Genomic DNA, 16,556 nt, shown 5'->3' on the forward strand with positions numbered 1-16,556 from the left:
GGGGCTCCGTATTCTGATGAGCCAAGGGGGCAGTGATGCCCACCTCACAAGGCAAAGGGTTGTGTGATTAGCTGTGAGAAGCTGCAGTGACCCTCATCCCTGAACTCAACCCAGAGCAGAGGGGGCTGACAGCCAGGACCTGGGCTTTCCTGGACAAGTGTCTTCCACTTGTGAGGACCAAGCTCACTGCTTGCCACGAGGGTGTCTACATCACTGGCCGTGAGTCCCACATCCCAGAACCACACTGGCCTCCCATTCAGCTTGTGGACTTAGTGTTCAATAAAGATGTCTGGCCTAAATGACATACAGATGCTGGCCAGCTCTCAGGCCAGAGAACTGAGCTCCCAGCCAGCCTTTCCCATCTCCCCTCCCAGTGACATCAGACGGTGCCCTTCTTCTGGGGTGCCCAGTCGGGGTGGGGCCTGAACTTGGGGAGCCTTCATTTAACTTACCTTCATGCCTTTGGGTCCCGGGTAGCCAAGTGGACCCAATGCTCCCATGTCACCCTGGGGAGAGACAAAGACGAAGACACCATGAGAGGTGGCCCTGGGGGGAGATCTGGGAGGGAGGATCCCCCAGATCCCAGCAGCTGGACTGAAGATGCAGTTCACACCCTTGGGCTGGTCTTGGAATTAGGAGTGTTCTGCCGTTCACTTCCACTTGGAATCAGAGCCGGCCACAATGCCTGATCTTGGCCACATCTCAGGAGCGGTCACACCCCTCCCAGAACTTCTTATTAGACAGCAAGACTTCTGTCCACTACATAAAGGACTCATAACTTCTTTGGACTTCAGTCTCCTTCTCTGCAAAATGGGGACCAGGATTCTCTGCTCTGGGGCTGCTGTACGAGTTAAGTACATGTTTATTCTTTGGGATGAGGGATGAGGAACACTTCCTGCTGCCCAGGGCAGCTGACAGCTCCTCACAAGGCAACAAGGACAGGAGGCATTCTGGGTGCTCTATATTGTCTATGGTCCCCAAGACGCAGAGTTGGTTCTTGGACAACAGGCTGGGGATCCAGCTTTGGGTCAGGAACAGCAGGAATCCTGGACTTGGGAGGTCCAGTGACCCCAAGGGTGTTCTCCACAGGAGCTCCCGATGGCTGGAGGGACATTTCATGTCCCTCTGCCAATTACCTAGCATGGGACAGGGAGAGTAGCAACACTTTGTTTCCTTAGCACCGTTCCAAGGAGCAGCTGAGTTAGCAGGTGAGAAAACGTCTAGGGTAGTGTGTGTTGTCACAATTTAAGAGAGGCTACTACCATCTAACAGATGGAGGTCAGCCAGGGGCCACCAACAATCCTGCAGTACACGGGACAGATCCCAGCAAAGGGTAACCCAGCCCCAGACTCAGAAGTGCTGAGGTCAGGGAATCCAGGCTTAGAGCAAAGTGGGTGAATTTCTTTATTCAAAATCCACTCCATTCCCTCCAATGTCACTCTGCTCACTCCCTCATAGCCACCCCCAAGCTCAGCCATAACATGGAGTTGTTCTAGGGGGAAAAAAGCCGTTCTTTTCACCTTGTTCATCTTCCCTCACTGACCCAGCAGGCTTTGCGGTTGCAATCAATGTACTTGAGCTCTCTGGGCATCGGTTCCCTACTACCCTGTTTCAGACTCTTTGGACTCCTTGGCAAAGGCCCTGAGGTTGGGGCATAAGGTCAGCCCCGGAAGCCCAGCAGCAGAGAATGCCAGTGGAGAGCTCCAGAAAGGCTGGGGGACCTGCAGATGGGTAGCGGAGAGGAGCTTTTCAGACTAGACATGTCCATTCCTCCCCTGCCTGAAACACAGGTACTAGCCCATGGCAGGCAAATCCCGACTCAGGACTTCAGGACTGCCACTTGGCTGGGTTCAGCCCTCTCTGCTGAGCCTTCGCTAGCAAATCCTGCTCCCAGTGTCCATCAAGAAAAAGAACACCTCGGTCTAACAATGACCATCATGACCTAATAAGACCATTGCAGGACACAGAGCAACAGAGTCCCTGATTCCCCTCTTCTCAGTTACTTCTCACAACTCCGGTGGGTCACTTTTTCTACCATGGCTGATGTACCAAAGAAGAGGCCAAGAGGCCGGGCCTGCAGCCATGTCCAGTTCTGAAGTCTTTGGAAGAAGCGAATCTCACAGGCAGAGTTGGGAGGGGAAGCCAGCCTTCCGAGGCTACATTAAAAAAACCAACCCCTGCTGCCAGCCCCAAGTGGAGGAGAGTGATGCCCATGGTCCCCGCGGTATGATGGACAGAGCAGACTCTGTAAGAGATCGCTGCTCCCTAGGCTCCTGGCAGAGGGCAGAGGACCAGCCAACAGCTCCAGGAACTCAGGCTGGCTTTTCCTGTGGCAGCCTAAGCTAAAGGCAGCTTGTGAGGGGTCGAGAATCACGCAGGCTGGACGATGAGCATGTGGGACACTCAAAGGCTGTGTGGGTGTCGGAGAAGGGGCTTGACATGAATACACATCACTCCAAGGGGGAAGCCATTGTGGCAAAACGACCCTAGATGTGAGGACTGCAGCTGGAGGACCTTAGGGGAGGCAGTCGCAGTCGCAGTCGCAGAAGGTAGGTCTTAGAAATACGGGGTCCCAGATTGGCCTACAAAGGGAGGGGAAGGGACTCTGTGGGTCACTGTCCCCAGAGGACACCTCATACAGCCTGACTGCTGAGTGTTCCCATGAGAATAACAAGGAAGACCCTTAGGTCCGAACCATGCCTAAGCTCCCAGGCACTACTTCACACCATCCCCTTCCTCTCCAGGCCCCCACCAGGATCACAGCCAACACAGCTGAAAGCAATTAAAGCCCCCCTGCTGTCTGTCCAATTCCAGGGGCAGCTGCCAACCCTCCTCGGTCCAGCCCTCCCTAGCCAGACTCCGAATGATGCACCGGGCCACTAGCAGTTCACCACTGTCCACCCATGCAACCAGCATGGCAGTTACAGATGAGGAAAAAGAGGGTCCAGAACACGTGCCCTGGAAGTACTGAGTGGGGCAGAGGCAGGATCAGACCTCAGGACTGTCTGTCTGTCTGTCCAGGTATGAATTCATGCTTACAAGTCCTGGGGAAGCCTCTGACAGCAAGAACCCAAAACCATGACATAGGCATCCAGATCAGGGTTTGCAAGGGACCTTGGAGGAAACCCGTGGGGGTTTCCAAGGCAGGACCCTCCCTCCTCTCCAGAAGTCTCTCTCTCCTTCCAGCCTCGCGGCTCCTCTTCAGCTGTGGCATCTGGCCTGTAATGTCCCCAGCCTTGGCTCACCTGTGTCTTAGCCTGGTGTGCTGGGCTGACCACTGACACTGCTAGACCTTTGTTCCTGTAACTGCACCACTTGGCCGTGACCCCAGAGCTCTGTCACCTCCCTGCTCTAGGGTCTGGAGTCAGCTGACTCCACAGAGGGTTGAGTATATCTTGGTTTCTACAAAAAACTGACCATCAAAGCATGGACTCCTCCCCTACACACACACACACACACACACACACACACACACACACACACACACACACGCACTCAGCTGAACACCCATACATTCTAGAAAATCATTCGTGACTCAGTCCCAATTCCTCCTACACCTCATGGCAGAGACTCTTTCCTTTCCAGTTCCCCAGGAAGCTCCCTCAGGCTCTGAAGTTCCCACTCACAGAGCTCTAGAACAAGAGAAGGCACTCACTCAGGGCTTGGTGGACTCAGGCCCAGCCCAGTGACCCCCACCTAAAGGTGCCAAGATGAGAGGAACTTCATTCTGGCAGAGAAGGGAATCTGAAAATAGGCAAAGAGAAGCTGGCAGTGACCAGAGAAAGACACCGAGTGAGGGAGGCCGGAGAAAAGAGAAGCTCTTTGGAAACCTTGTAGGCATGGGGCTGAGAACTGTAGGCAGACCCAGAGCTCAGCCAAGAAGGAGACAGGAAAGGTCCCTGGACTGAAAGACAGGGGTATTGGACTTGAATCAAGCTCCTTCTCCTGCCTTGTGTGTGACCTTGACCTGTGGTCTGTTTCCCCTCTTTCCAAAGAGACACTGTAAGCTGCAGCATCAGATCAGAACAGAAAGAGGCCCCAGTTATATTTGGATGATAGGTGAACAGAACAACATTCTAGCACAAACGTGTCCTAAACATCACATCTGGCATCCAAATCCACCTGGGACTTGCATTTTGTCTGGTAGTTCTGAGGCTGGAAGGAACGTGCCATGTATATGGAGGAACATCACAGAGTTCCTCCACAGTCTGGGTCCGTTGAACCTGTTCATTCATCCAAACAGAACTCATTCTATTCTCAGGACCCAACCCAGAATACTGGGACAATGCCAAATGGGAACATGTGCCAACGATGACTGTCAGAATGTGGGAGTACCCCCTTTGTAAATTTTGGGATCAGTATTGATCATACTGAAGGAGCTGAAGAGCAGGAAATGGGCATTTGACCCAAAACAGCCTCTCCCAGAGACAGTGAGGGTAACCTGGGCTCAAGACAGGAAAACACTGGAAAATGAAGACTGTGTGCTCCGATGGACCAGGGAAGGAGAGAGTTTTTAGCACCCGAGGTGTTCACATTGGAGCTTAATGGTCATACGCTCCAGTGATCTCTTCAGAGCTTAGAAAAAAAAAATAGATACTAAGACTTCCAGCATGTTCTCAGATTCTCATGGCACACACTGCCAAAGTAAGTAGTCAGCAAAGTTCTGTTGAATGAACATAAGAGGCAAGTGTCTAAGTTAATACTTCCCCATCCCTAGCCAAGGCAGACATCACTGTCAACTGTAGCATCTTCAGCCAAGGAGGATCTTACTAGCTAACGATAGCATCCCCCTCCAAGGCAGACATCACTAGTCAATTTTAGCACACTCTCCCACCCAGTTCCAGTGTGCAATGCTATCAGACACGTAACAGAAAAACAAAAATAGCAATTGTTATGATTATTGCTGCTTGGAGCCTTACTGTGTTCCAAACACTGTGTACATGAATGTGCTAAGCTACTTAAACCGTAACACCAATCCCCCAAAGCAAGCACTACTACAATGTCCATTTTATAGGTGAAAAAACTGAAGGTCAGAAGGGGAAGAAATACATCCAGGATAGGGATTAGATGAGTAGGTGAACTAGGACTCAAACCCAGGAGGTCTGGTGCCAGGGCCCAGATTGGACTACACGCATCTGTGGTCCCAGAATAAATGAGGACAATAATCCCATATTACAAATGAGGACGAGGATCCCATGTGACAGAGGGTTCCTGGGGTTCACAGAGGTAAGGTCATCATTGGAGATCAGAACCAAGAGGTTGACCTGGCCCCACATCCCCTCACCCAGGCTCTGCTCCGACCTGCCTGAGCAGGAATGATGCTTCTGGGGACCCTGGGCCCTCTTCCAAGGACAGACTGCTGGGGAGTGGCGTGTTTCCTACTCCTCCACCACCATCTTCAGCACAGGTGTTGGAAGAACAAGCCATCCCTCGTGTCTGGGGAGCCACCTCGTGCCCCCTGCCACCACACCACAGGCTTCACAAGGCCAGAGCAGAGAAGCAGATTCTAGGGGGACATTTCTAGGTTCACCCCAGGCTCTGGCCTCTCACTGGCCCTCAGGGCTGAGTCAAGACTAGCTCTACAGGCCAGGCAACAAGTGCTATGCTGAGTGACAGAGCCACCCTCCAAGGCTTTTCCAGCCAGGAACAGTCAGAGGCCCTGTCCCCTCCCGCTCCCCAGCCTCTTGGGCCCAGGCATCACAGCAGATAATGGTTGAGATAAAAGATATAGTCGAGGGACTCAGAACTTAGAGTGCTGGAGCTGGCCACACTGTCCCCACCCTCCTTCCATCCCCACAGGAATCCAAGAGGACTCTGCCCATCTCCACTTTACAGACGAGCAAACTAAAGCTCAGGTCACACGACAAGGATTTGACAGTGCTGGGACTTGAACTGGGCACTCTGGCTCCAAAGTCAGTGCTTTGAGGAAAAGGGTGAAGAAAGCTGCCTATCATGCTCTAGTCTCTGCTCCCCTGCTAGCCACAGTCTCCCTCTGGGCCTGAGCCCTTCACAGGCTCAATGGCCCGCTATCACACTGACCTACCCGCCTGTAAGTCAGGGGACAGGCAGCAAGCCTGAGGATGTTTGGCAGCCCCATACTCCAGGACTCATCCTCATGCAATCAACGATGCTCAGAGAAGGGGGTTAAGCTACCTGCAGTCACACAGCACGGCTTTGCCTTTACTCCTATCTCCTCACTCCCCATTCTCCCCCTCAGCCCTCTGGGGAGTTGATGGAAGAGGCCCTTCTGACCTCCCCCGTGGGTCCCTTGCCTGCTCCTCACACCCCGGCTATCCCATCTCTGCCCACCGTGGGCCTAGGCATGTGTGTACTTACAATGAGGCCGGGGACTCCTGGTGGCCCTGGCAGACCAATTTCTCCCTGAAAACACAGAAATCAAGGTGGTGACTGCCCCGCCTCCCTCCACACCATACCCCACGCAGGTGCCGATTGGAGCATTGGGAGCAGACTTCCCCTCTTCCTGACCACAGTCCCTAGGTGTTCCTTTGTGCTTGGCCTGGGTTTGAAGAAGACACCCCCTCTACCATCTATCCCACCTGTCACTTCCAAGCCTGGCACCTAGCATGAAGGACAGACACACGGGTGGGACTGGACCCAGGCCATAAGCAGGTGGAGGTGTTTTCCTCTCGTGGAGAGGACACTGGGATTTCGGAGGTGAGTGGTCCAAGGTCAGAGGCAAGCAAAGAGGGAAACACTAGGGCTCCATCACCATTCAGGCTCTCCAGGTCTGCCCATTCTTGGGACTTCCCGGATGTCATGGGAAGGTCTTGTTGGGGCCAGAGGATGGGACAATGTGGGACTGACCTTCCAACTCCAGTCCCCAAAAGCTTTATAAATTGACCATCTATTGTCTACACCCGGATAAAAAACAAACAAAAAAACCAAAACAAACCAAAAAAAAAAAAAAAAAAAAAAAAAAAAGGAGGGAAGAGTCTGGCTCACATTCAAAACAGATAGTCATGAATCAAACCTTGAGGTTCTGGCCACTGATTAACGGTAAGAAATGCCAGCCTCTCCCAGGGCTGTCCTTGTTGATACAACTGTGGGACTGCCCTGAAGGGAAATGACTTGCTAAGGTCCCTCAATAACTCCATGGCAGAGCTCATGCCAAGGCCAGGAAATTGTTTTATTCCTCCAGACCCTAAGGAGAAACATGTCTCTCCCAATCCAGGGAAATTCCCAGAAGGCCATATCCTTTGGTGTGATGCTAACCCATTAAGAGGCGAGTCTGTGGGAAGGGCCTGGCTCCCCCTGCAAACCCTTGAAAGGTATCTTGCAGCTCTTTCCTTACCCCAGTTCTTCTGTCTTCTCCACAGGCCATTCCTACTCTCCCCTCCCTCCTCTGTGCCACCCAGCTCCCCCAGCCAAGTACAATGGCCTAAGGAGGTAGCACTGAGACCAGGGACCACCTTATGGACACTTAGTATTAATGACAACTGTCCCCTGAACACCTGCAGCGGCCAAGACCTTCCATTCTCCAAAGCATGCATTCTGACCCGCACTTTGAGGGGGAAACTGGGGTGCAGAGGAATGAACGGGTTTACCAAGGGACAAACTCCACATTCCTGGCTAGGTCAGGCCTGGGGGATCTTAGTCCCTGAGGCATCTGGGTAGGTCAGGCTCAGGAGCATTTATGGCACGGCAATGGGCCAACATATGGCAGAGTGCTGGTGGAGGTCCCAGTGGACACAGCTGGGCATGGCTGCTCTGGTAACAAGCCCCAGGGAAAGTCAAGGACCTGAGCAGGTGTTCCTGAGAACACTGGCCATGGTCTGCAACCCAGGCTGACATTAATGTCCTCTCCCACCCAGGGCCTGGGGCTGGGACAAGAAGGGAAAAGCAAACGGACTCCCCAAGGGGAGACCAACCCATCTCCTTGCAGGCAAGCTGGGCCTCTGCACATTTACAAACTGTAAAGTTGAAGATGCCTGTGAACTTGCCTCTGCCTCCAACAAAGCTTGCAGCAGGTGGCTTTGCCAAGCCGAACTACCTGTAAATGGTTCTGGTGCCTCCTCCGGGTGGCAGCTGGGGTTTTTTCACCAGACAAAAGCCCCAGAGACTGGCACCACCTACAGCTAAGTAGTCAGGGACTCTCCCAAAAGGCCACAGACACTCCAAAAGAAAGGGACTCAGAGAAGTCTTTCCATTTTTTGCCAAGGGCACCCAGCTAGTAGGTCATGGGCTGGGGACAACCCAGTTCTGTCTGACCCCCAAACTCAGGCTCCTCAAGTCTGCTGTACTCTGGCCTGTTGGCAAGCATGGAGGTACTTACAGGGTTCCCATCAAGTCCAGGAGGGCCTCTTTCCCCAAAGTCTCCAGGGAAGCCCTGAGGGAAGGACAGAGAAGAATACGGAGGTTAGTATTCAGGGTTGCAGTTTGGCTCTGAGCCACGCCCTCAGGGGATGCAGGAACACTGTCTGAGCAGGTTCATGCCTCAGATCTGGGGTTCTGAAGTCCTTCCTGCTACCCACAAACACCAGCGCACATGGAACCAAGGGACAGGCCTCAGCCAATCTGAGAGGCGGGACAGGAGTCCTCCCCAGGTCTGGGACCTGGTCCCAGTAGAGTGGAAATGATACAGACTGAGGCAGGAAGCAAGGCTCAGACCTAGACCGTTGCCAACCGGCTGAAGTTTGTAGTGCACCTTTCTCACCCTCGGGCCTCAGTTTCCCCCCTGACCAAAGGAAGGCCTCTGTGGCTGTGCTTTGCACCTCAGAAGCCATGCTGTGGAACTACCATTCCTATGTCACAAGCTAAGGCTGTGACAGGGTAAACGGCAAGGTCATGTAAGGTCACATTGCTAGGGAAGATCAGCACTATGGTCACAGAGAGGCAGGTCTGGCCCTTCAGCCCATTGGAGACCTGACTAAGAAGCCCCACACCCCTCAGGGAGCCAGGCAGCTGGAAAAACATCAGCTGTAAGGAGGCGACCGAGGGGTGGTGGGGGTGGGGGGATCCATTCCTACTTCAAAGGAAAGGGAGGGATGTAGCTAGAGCCTGTAAACCTCTTCCCCTCTTCCAGTTCGAACTGCGGCTTTCCCAAGGTGAATGGGAAGCAAATCTCACATTTGCCTGACAGAAAGAATGAACACAAATACGGCCAGACTGTGAAGTCCCCCTCCCCCAGCCTCTTGAAGGAGCCTCACACTCTGGCTTGCTATTACTACTTCTGGACTATCCAGTGAGAGCAGGAAACCAAAACAACAACAAAACCAGACACAGTCCCATGGTCTGTACCCGAGCGGAGATCCTGACTCTGTATCTGCGCCTGCCTGCGTGGGAGCACACAGCCCCTCTCCGCGAACAGCACAGCACAGGCGAATGCCACTGGCCCAGGAAGCACGGGTGCATTCGGACCCCGCTTCGATCGTCTGGGACCAGGTTGCTGTTTTCGCACGCAAGGCGGCACATGGGTCTGACATTCATGCTGATGGAAAGGTGACTGATCCTATTTAACTGACGGGGAAGTCGAGGCTCAGGCAGGAAGTCACTGGGCTCTGACCTCTGTCCACTTCCACTCCTGTGAGTCTCATCTGGGCCCCGCCCAGCATGAGGAGGAGACAGAGTGTCCACCCGGCACACGGAGTGACAGAGTGCTTCCACCACAGTCCTGTCTTGGTGCAGTGCATACAACCCATACACGCCCCCTCTTCCCCTGACCCTGGAGTCTCGGCTAGCTGACACTGGCCCGTCTCCAATCCAGATCCTCTGTCATAATGCTGATTGCTGTCACCTCATGGGACAGGGGACATCTGTCAGGTGGGCTGTGATATGGGACACCTTCTGAAGGCACTGACTTTTCCTCTGTGGTGGTTGCTGGGGTGGGGGTGGGGGACAGGGTAGGAAGGCAGTCCCTCGTGGAATGAGGGCAGTGTGCCACAGCAGCACTGGCTGGCTCCGTATGGTCCCAATGGCAAGGCCTGGGGATTGCCGGTTCTACCTGGCTTCCCCAGGCAGCTATGTGATGTGCTACGGAGGGGCTGATCCCCAAAGATGTAGTAGCCAGGCCTGACCCCTACACAAGGCAGGGGAGGAAGGAGACCTTCCTGCATGAGGTTCCACGAGCCTGGGCAACCTGGGGATTTATTGGTCCATCCTGTACGCAAGGCCTGAGATTAATAGGTAGCAGCACCAGGTGGGCTCTGCACACAGGGCAGCTCCGAGCTGGCTCAATACTCCACTCAAACCCAATAGCCAGGCCAGCAGCCCCGAGCCACTCTGGATCTACCACCCAGAGGGACAGTCCCGAGCCATCCTGGATCTACCACCCAGAGGGACAGTCCCGAGCCATCCTGGATCTACCACCCAGAGGGACAGTCCCAAGTCATTCTGGATTCGCGAGTAGCGAATGGGTTATGTCTGCTTTACTTCAGACAACACTAAGACCAGGGAGAGACTCAAGATTATTGCCTTCTGAAAGTTGACTCCAAACTCCAATGAGTCCCTGCTGCAGTTCAGCAGGAGACTAAGCCAGCCCGTGAGCCGTAGAAGGACAAAGCCGTGACAGGAACAAACAACCCCAACAGACTCATGAAAGGGACTCTGCTTTCGATATCAAGAGGTTCAGAGAGGTTAAGAAACCTGTTCAAAGACACACAGCTATAGGATAGCACGGTGGGGATTTGAATTCAGGCAGTCCGGCCCCAGAGCTGGTCTCTTGGTGTTTACGCTGTGACACCGAGCATGGGCAGAGGAACTAGAAGAAGCTCAGCATCTCAAAGGCCATCCCAGCTCTGGACTAACGCGCACTAACTCCAGCTCTGCCTGGATGTACACAGTGGTCTTGGGGACCAGCTCTCCTTCTCCATTTCCAGCTTTGTCTCTCTAGTGGACGGGCAATGTCTGGGAGTCTAGGGTTTTTGTTTAAAAAGACTGTTAGGAAACACGGACGCTTTTAAGGGTGCTAGAACAATTATAGGTGGTCTGAGACGCAGCAAGCCTGGGTGAACAGCAGTTTGCTACTCTGGTCGGAGACTGAGATTCCAAGCTCCTGCCACTCCACTCCCTAGCACGTGGCCACACCCAGTGGCTACCCAGGGCCTCTGTTCTCGGCCCAGCGGGCCATCCAGTGCCTACTGACTGTGCCTGATGTATGTGTGATGATATGGCTGCACATCAGCCTGTGGCAACAGGCACTTCCTTCCTCTGTCTCCCCAACCCCTGACAGCAGCAGCCTGGCCCATGGCCCAAGGAATGAACTTGGCTCACGGCCGGGCCTGCTACGTGGCTCCTCTGCCTCCCTAGGTCGGGCCCCTCTGGGACTGAACGCCTCGTACTGTGAGCAGGACCAGGCCCAGCAGAAGAAAAAAGACTGGGGCCAGGCTCCACCCTCTCTCTGGATGGCAGCAGTTCAGAGGGCCTGAGGTGTAGACAGCAATGTGCCAAAGGCCCAGACCTCTAAAGGCATTTCAGCCATGCTCCTGACTCCAGAATCTGCTCCTCTGTTACAGCGGTAGACGCAAGGCCAGGGCAGCCTAAGTATTCAATAGATGACCTCCTGTGCTTCACTCTGTCTCCTAGCCTGCAAACCTGCACCCTAGGCAAGACTGAGCCAAGTAAGCATCATTAACTACTCAATCTAGTCCCCAGCAAGCTGCAATGCACCACTACACCACTAGTCGGGGTTGGTACCCACCACGGAACTATTCAGCAGCCTCCAGAAGTCACCGACTTTTAAAAAGGTATAATAGTTAAATTTTTTAATGTCTGGAAGTCCCTGCACAGGTCTAGCCTGCATCCTCCCTACTGTACTTGAAATGTGCTGATGGAGAAGGCCCCCTGAGGTTCCCAGCTCCCTTGCTTCATGATGCAGTTCATGTCCTACCCTGGCCTGTGAAGCCAGATAGGAAATCCACTGATGGGAAAAGAGATGGAGACAGGCAGGCAGAAGTCTCCCAGAGATCCCTGGGACAACTCTGGCTCACATCATCTGTTTGGGCCTCAGTTTCCCCATGTGGGAATATACACTTCCTGCTTCCGTATCTGAGGTCTTGAAAAAGCTCAGGGCAGGAAGCCCTGTTCTGAACCAGATAGCTGTGTGTCCTCGGGCAAGCGCTCACCATCTCTGAATCACACAGTGAGAGACTGAGCCAATCCTGGACCATCTAGTCCAGTGTCAGGATTGCCTTCCTGACTCTATGCAGGCCTGGCCACAGTAGATAGGTCCAGGCCGTACACAGCACTGTGGGGTTAGCTGGCTTCACCAGACACCCCAATGTACTGATGACAGATCCAGAGAGAGAGAGAGCTAGACCAGAGAACTCACTGCAGCCTCTTTCTAGAATCAATGAGAGGTTCCGGCTGGGACATGGCTCAGCCATCTGCTATGCATAAGACTGAACCAGCCAGCCCAGAAGCCCTGCCAGCTCTAGCCAACTGCCAACATTTTATATTTGGACCTTCTTCCAGAATTACACACTCCCTTTCTAGCACGAGGGGTGAGGCAGGGGTGAGAGCTGTAAATTCCTCTGGAGGAGAAAGGACTGGATGGAGAGAAGAGGGGCCGTAAGGAAAGCACCCTGTGCTATCAGGGGTCCTAGGTGCAGATCCTGATTTTGCCACCAATTTGCTGTGTGACCCTGGGCAAGCAACTTGCATTCTCTAGCCAATGGCAGGCCTGACCAGATGACCAGGGTTCTGAGGCTGGACAGCAACCTGCAGGGTGGCAGCAGAGAGCTAAGCCACCAGTGGGGACAGGCGTGGAAGACAGTCATGAGGTCTCACCAGCAGAGGGATGCTGCACATTTCACTCTATTTCTCACCGCCTCAGTTTCCCCTTCTGGAACAATGGATTTCCTAGCAGAGGCTAGGAAACCTACTTTTATAATATTGGTACCATATGGTGTTCCCAAGAGTCAGTCCCTGGCGTCCCCAGCTCAACTGTTCAGTGGCTGCAACACCTTGTACATGTTACTTAACTTCTCTGGACCTTGCCTTTCTCTTTATACCCTATCCATGGCCGAACAAGAGGAAAACTAATCCCTTATAGCAACAGAGAGGCCTAAACAAGCCAGTGGATTTTTTTTTTTTTTGGCAAGGTTAGGGGTCAGGGGTCAACATCAAACTGTTCCTGGGACCACTCCTACCACACTCCACAGTTGTCTAAACTTGTGTATGCATAAATGAAGATAGATGGAGTGGGGGGCCCGACACTGTGGGGATGGTGTGCTGTCTGGGTGAGCACTTGAGTCATCTAGTCCCTGCTGGCCACTAACACAAACACTTGGACAGAAGCCCCAGACACAAAGCTATACCCACAAGCCCCTGCAGCACACAGGGATAGAGGAGGCACCTGGAGCAGTAGGAACCCCAGGCCGCATCTCAGGCCAGCCGCTGTACCTGCGTACCCCACCCCACACCCACAGCTGAGAAACAGAGCAGAGAGGCAGACAGCGCCAGGTCTTAGGGACCACCAGTGCAGTCCGACCAGCGGGAGGTGGGGCTACCCGTAGAGTCTGCGTAATAGACACGGAAAATCTTTACCGGCCTACCCATCTCGCCCCTCTTGCCAGGAACACCAGGGAGGCCCTGTAGGAGAAAGAGGAGAAAGATCATTATCAAGTTCCAGGCGGGCACCCCCCAAACCACACCCAGGATGAAGTCCCAAGTAGTCTGGAATGCTTGCCCAGAACAGTAGCGCCAGCTGCATGTTTCAATGGGTGGATCGGGGTTCAAGGACTTATGAACACCTACTGGGGGAGTTCCTAAAGAGAGCTGCCAGCACTCCTGGCATCCCGCAGGTGCTTACTAAGTGCACCTTCTTCTGCTTTCCTATAATGCTCTATATTTAGCTTAATGACAGGGTTCCAACTGAACTTCCAAGTACAGGCTCAGAGGAGGAAGGAGCATGTATCAAAGTCACCAGTCCCGGGCATCTCTTCTCCGACTTGGACACTTGGTCTGGAGGACAGGGCATCTTGGGAAATCTTAAGCCTACCCAATCTGAAGCCAGTGTATATTCACCCCCAGAGCTCAGAACGGAGCCAGGCATCCATGGTGTCCCCTGTCCCTGATGTCGCCGAAGCTACTATGGTCCTGCCTGGGGTGCCTGGCCTGGCGTCTGACACCTGGCTTCTGTCCCCACCCTTCTCCCAGACAAGCTTCGCATCACTTTACAAAGCAGCCAAGTGTCTGTGCCAGCAATGAGTGGACGCTTGTGCAAAAGGGAAGAGAGACTGCTTGGGGCTCTGTGGGTGGCCTCTGTCACAGCTACTCAGCCCTGTCACTGTGGCAGGAAAGCAGCCACAAACATTGGTAAGCTATAAGCATGTCTATGGCCAATAAAACTTCATTTACAAAAACAGCCAACTGGCCGTCCCTGCAGAACTCATATTTAGAATACAACAGTCTGTTGCTGGTGAGAAGCTCCTGTGCAGAGTCCCTTCTCTAGCCCCCGTCCCCCAAGTACCTAGAACACATGGCCTCGGGCCCCCTACCTTGTCCCTCCCACCAGTGCTATAACTGTGAAGTACACACATGCTGCCCTACCCTGACCAGGTGTCCCCCCGGAGGGAATGCACATCTTCAGCTGGCCATCTGTAGCAGCAGGGTGGAGCAGAGGGGTGACAAGGCACAAAGGTACTTACCCGCTCTCCATCCGATCCCGGCAGGCCGAAGAGTCCCGGGAGTCCAATGTAGCCCTAGAAAAGAGCAGGTGGGAATTAGAGAGGCTGAGCATGGGGTGCAGTTAGCCCAGCCTCCCTGCTGCCATCCCACAGCCCAGTCCTCTGTGATGGTGGCTCCAGTGCTCCTCGATGACATAGACCTTGAGGCAAGTGTATATGCCCGTGGACTGCATGGTGCTGCGTCCACGATGTAGTCCAAAGGCACATACGCTCACACCAGGGAGGGTAGCGTAGGATGACAGAGGCCTGGCACCCAGCTTGGGACCTGTGGAAGGAAGCTAGTACCCAGGTTAGAAGCTGCAGGGCTGTGAGATCTACCTGCCTTGGGGGTGTTCCCTATAGTGGCTCCTCCAAGAGCTCTAAGGTCCTGGACCTGGGGGCTTACATCCATCCCGGTGGCCAAGTACTGCCAGTCAGCATGGCCACCTAGAGAGTGACACTGTGCTGGCACACGGGTGCTCCTGAGTTAACCCTGGCAAGGACCCCGCAGACAAGCGGTGCTACCAATTTGGATTCAGCTAATTTGTGTTCAGCTCAAAGGCCACCAGTCTGTGTCCCTGGCCCAGAGAGAATGTACCTGGTTTCCAGCCCATAGGCCTGTGGTCCCTCTGAGCCCTCAACCAGGCATACCCTGCCTACCTTATGGTGGTAGAAACACGGCATGCATAATCCACTTTGAGTGCTCTCCTGTCTAGTACCCAAGATGCAGGCTCATCCCCCAGCACCATCCAGCTAATTCCCTGTCCTCTGGTAACCTCTCAAGGGCCAGGATCTAGCACAGGGCTTGTACCACTCTGCGCTCTAGATGCTGTGCGGCAGTTTAATGAAACTAAAGCAAAAGCAAATGCTGCCAAGCACAAACTACCCGGCAGGTCCGACTCAACGCTTTACACACGCTAAACACGCAGACGTGTCCTGTCTTTGACACGGTGAGAAAGGTGCCATCTACAGAGCTCACACTTGAGAACTTCACAATCAAGTTACAAAGGGGGAGGGAAATCACACACACACACACACACAAACACACACACACACACACACACACACACACACACACACACACACACACACCCTTATAGAATGTTTCAAGTTTATTATTTCATGTTGGGTTGGGATATGAATCCATAGCTATCCTAAAACAAATGCAGCCTACCGGCTACACACTGGACACATGATTAAATCATGGCATCCTCACCACACTCCTGGTGAGAGACATTAGTTAGAATTCTATACAAGTGAGAACATTTAGGCCTAGAAAGCTAAGGGACCTGCCTATGGTCACACAGCTGTAGTGTCACAGATCCGGTCTCCGAGTTCAAGCCCAGTGGTTCCTAAGCCCACACCCCTAACCAGTGAGTGAGTGTGTCATGAACACACACAGCTGAGGGAGACTGGTAGCAGCTCTCCTTGCCCACATACCCACCCCTGTGTTCCCCTCAGCAGCCAGCTTGATCAACAACCATCATCTCAAGCACTTATCCTGACTCTTCTGTGCAGAGCTCACGGCTTGTGTTCACAGTGAGTGGACTTGAAGAGGCCTAGTGACCATCTGGGGTCAGTGGCCGAGGAGGGTCTCTGAGTCCGTCATGCAGACCCCAGGGCTGGTCTGGGCAGTGTCTCCTTTACACACAAGAGTAGACCCTTGAGTTTGGGATCCTTTCTCTCAAGATTTAGACATTCCCTCAGAGACCATTCCTCATGGGAGCCACAGGAGAGAGACCCAGAATCCCAGGACAAGAGCTGCCCTGACTTGGCATGCCATGCAACATCTGGGGGACCTTGCCTTCTATGCTGGGCCCACCTCTGCCACCCCTAGACAGATGCAGAGATTAAGGCCAATACCGTGTCCACATTGGCCCTCCCACCTGCCAGGGTGTAAATAGCATTGGCTCAGTAGAGGAAACGTCACAG

The 16,556-nt window shown here is 53.6% G+C and overlaps 1 protein-coding gene across 8 annotated transcripts in view; it reads right to left on the reverse strand.

Annotated features, from left to right (window-relative positions):
• The window catches only part of Col27a1 (collagen type XXVII alpha 1 chain), a 120,358-nt gene that overhangs the window by 59,405 nt on the left and 44,397 nt on the right, over window positions 1–16,556 (reverse strand). For all 8 annotated transcript variants that reach the window (XM_052717481.1, XM_052717487.1, XM_052717486.1 and 5 more), the window contains exons 11-15: window positions 14,607–14,660; window positions 13,504–13,548; window positions 8,294–8,347; window positions 6,337–6,381; window positions 453–506 (exon numbers count right to left, since the gene is read on the reverse strand). In XM_052717481.1, coding sequence (XP_052573441.1) covers window positions 453–506; window positions 6,337–6,381; window positions 8,294–8,347; window positions 13,504–13,548; window positions 14,607–14,660 — 252 coding nt within the window. The remainder of the gene's footprint in view (window positions 1–452; window positions 507–6,336; window positions 6,382–8,293; window positions 8,348–13,503; window positions 13,549–14,606; window positions 14,661–16,556) is intronic.

Source organism: Peromyscus californicus, unplaced genomic scaffold, assembly GCF_007827085.1.
Source record: "Peromyscus californicus insignis strain IS unplaced genomic scaffold, ASM782708v3 Scaffold_5__1_contigs__length_169319896, whole genome shotgun sequence".
Taxonomy (NCBI): domain Eukaryota; kingdom Metazoa; phylum Chordata; class Mammalia; order Rodentia; family Cricetidae; genus Peromyscus; species Peromyscus californicus.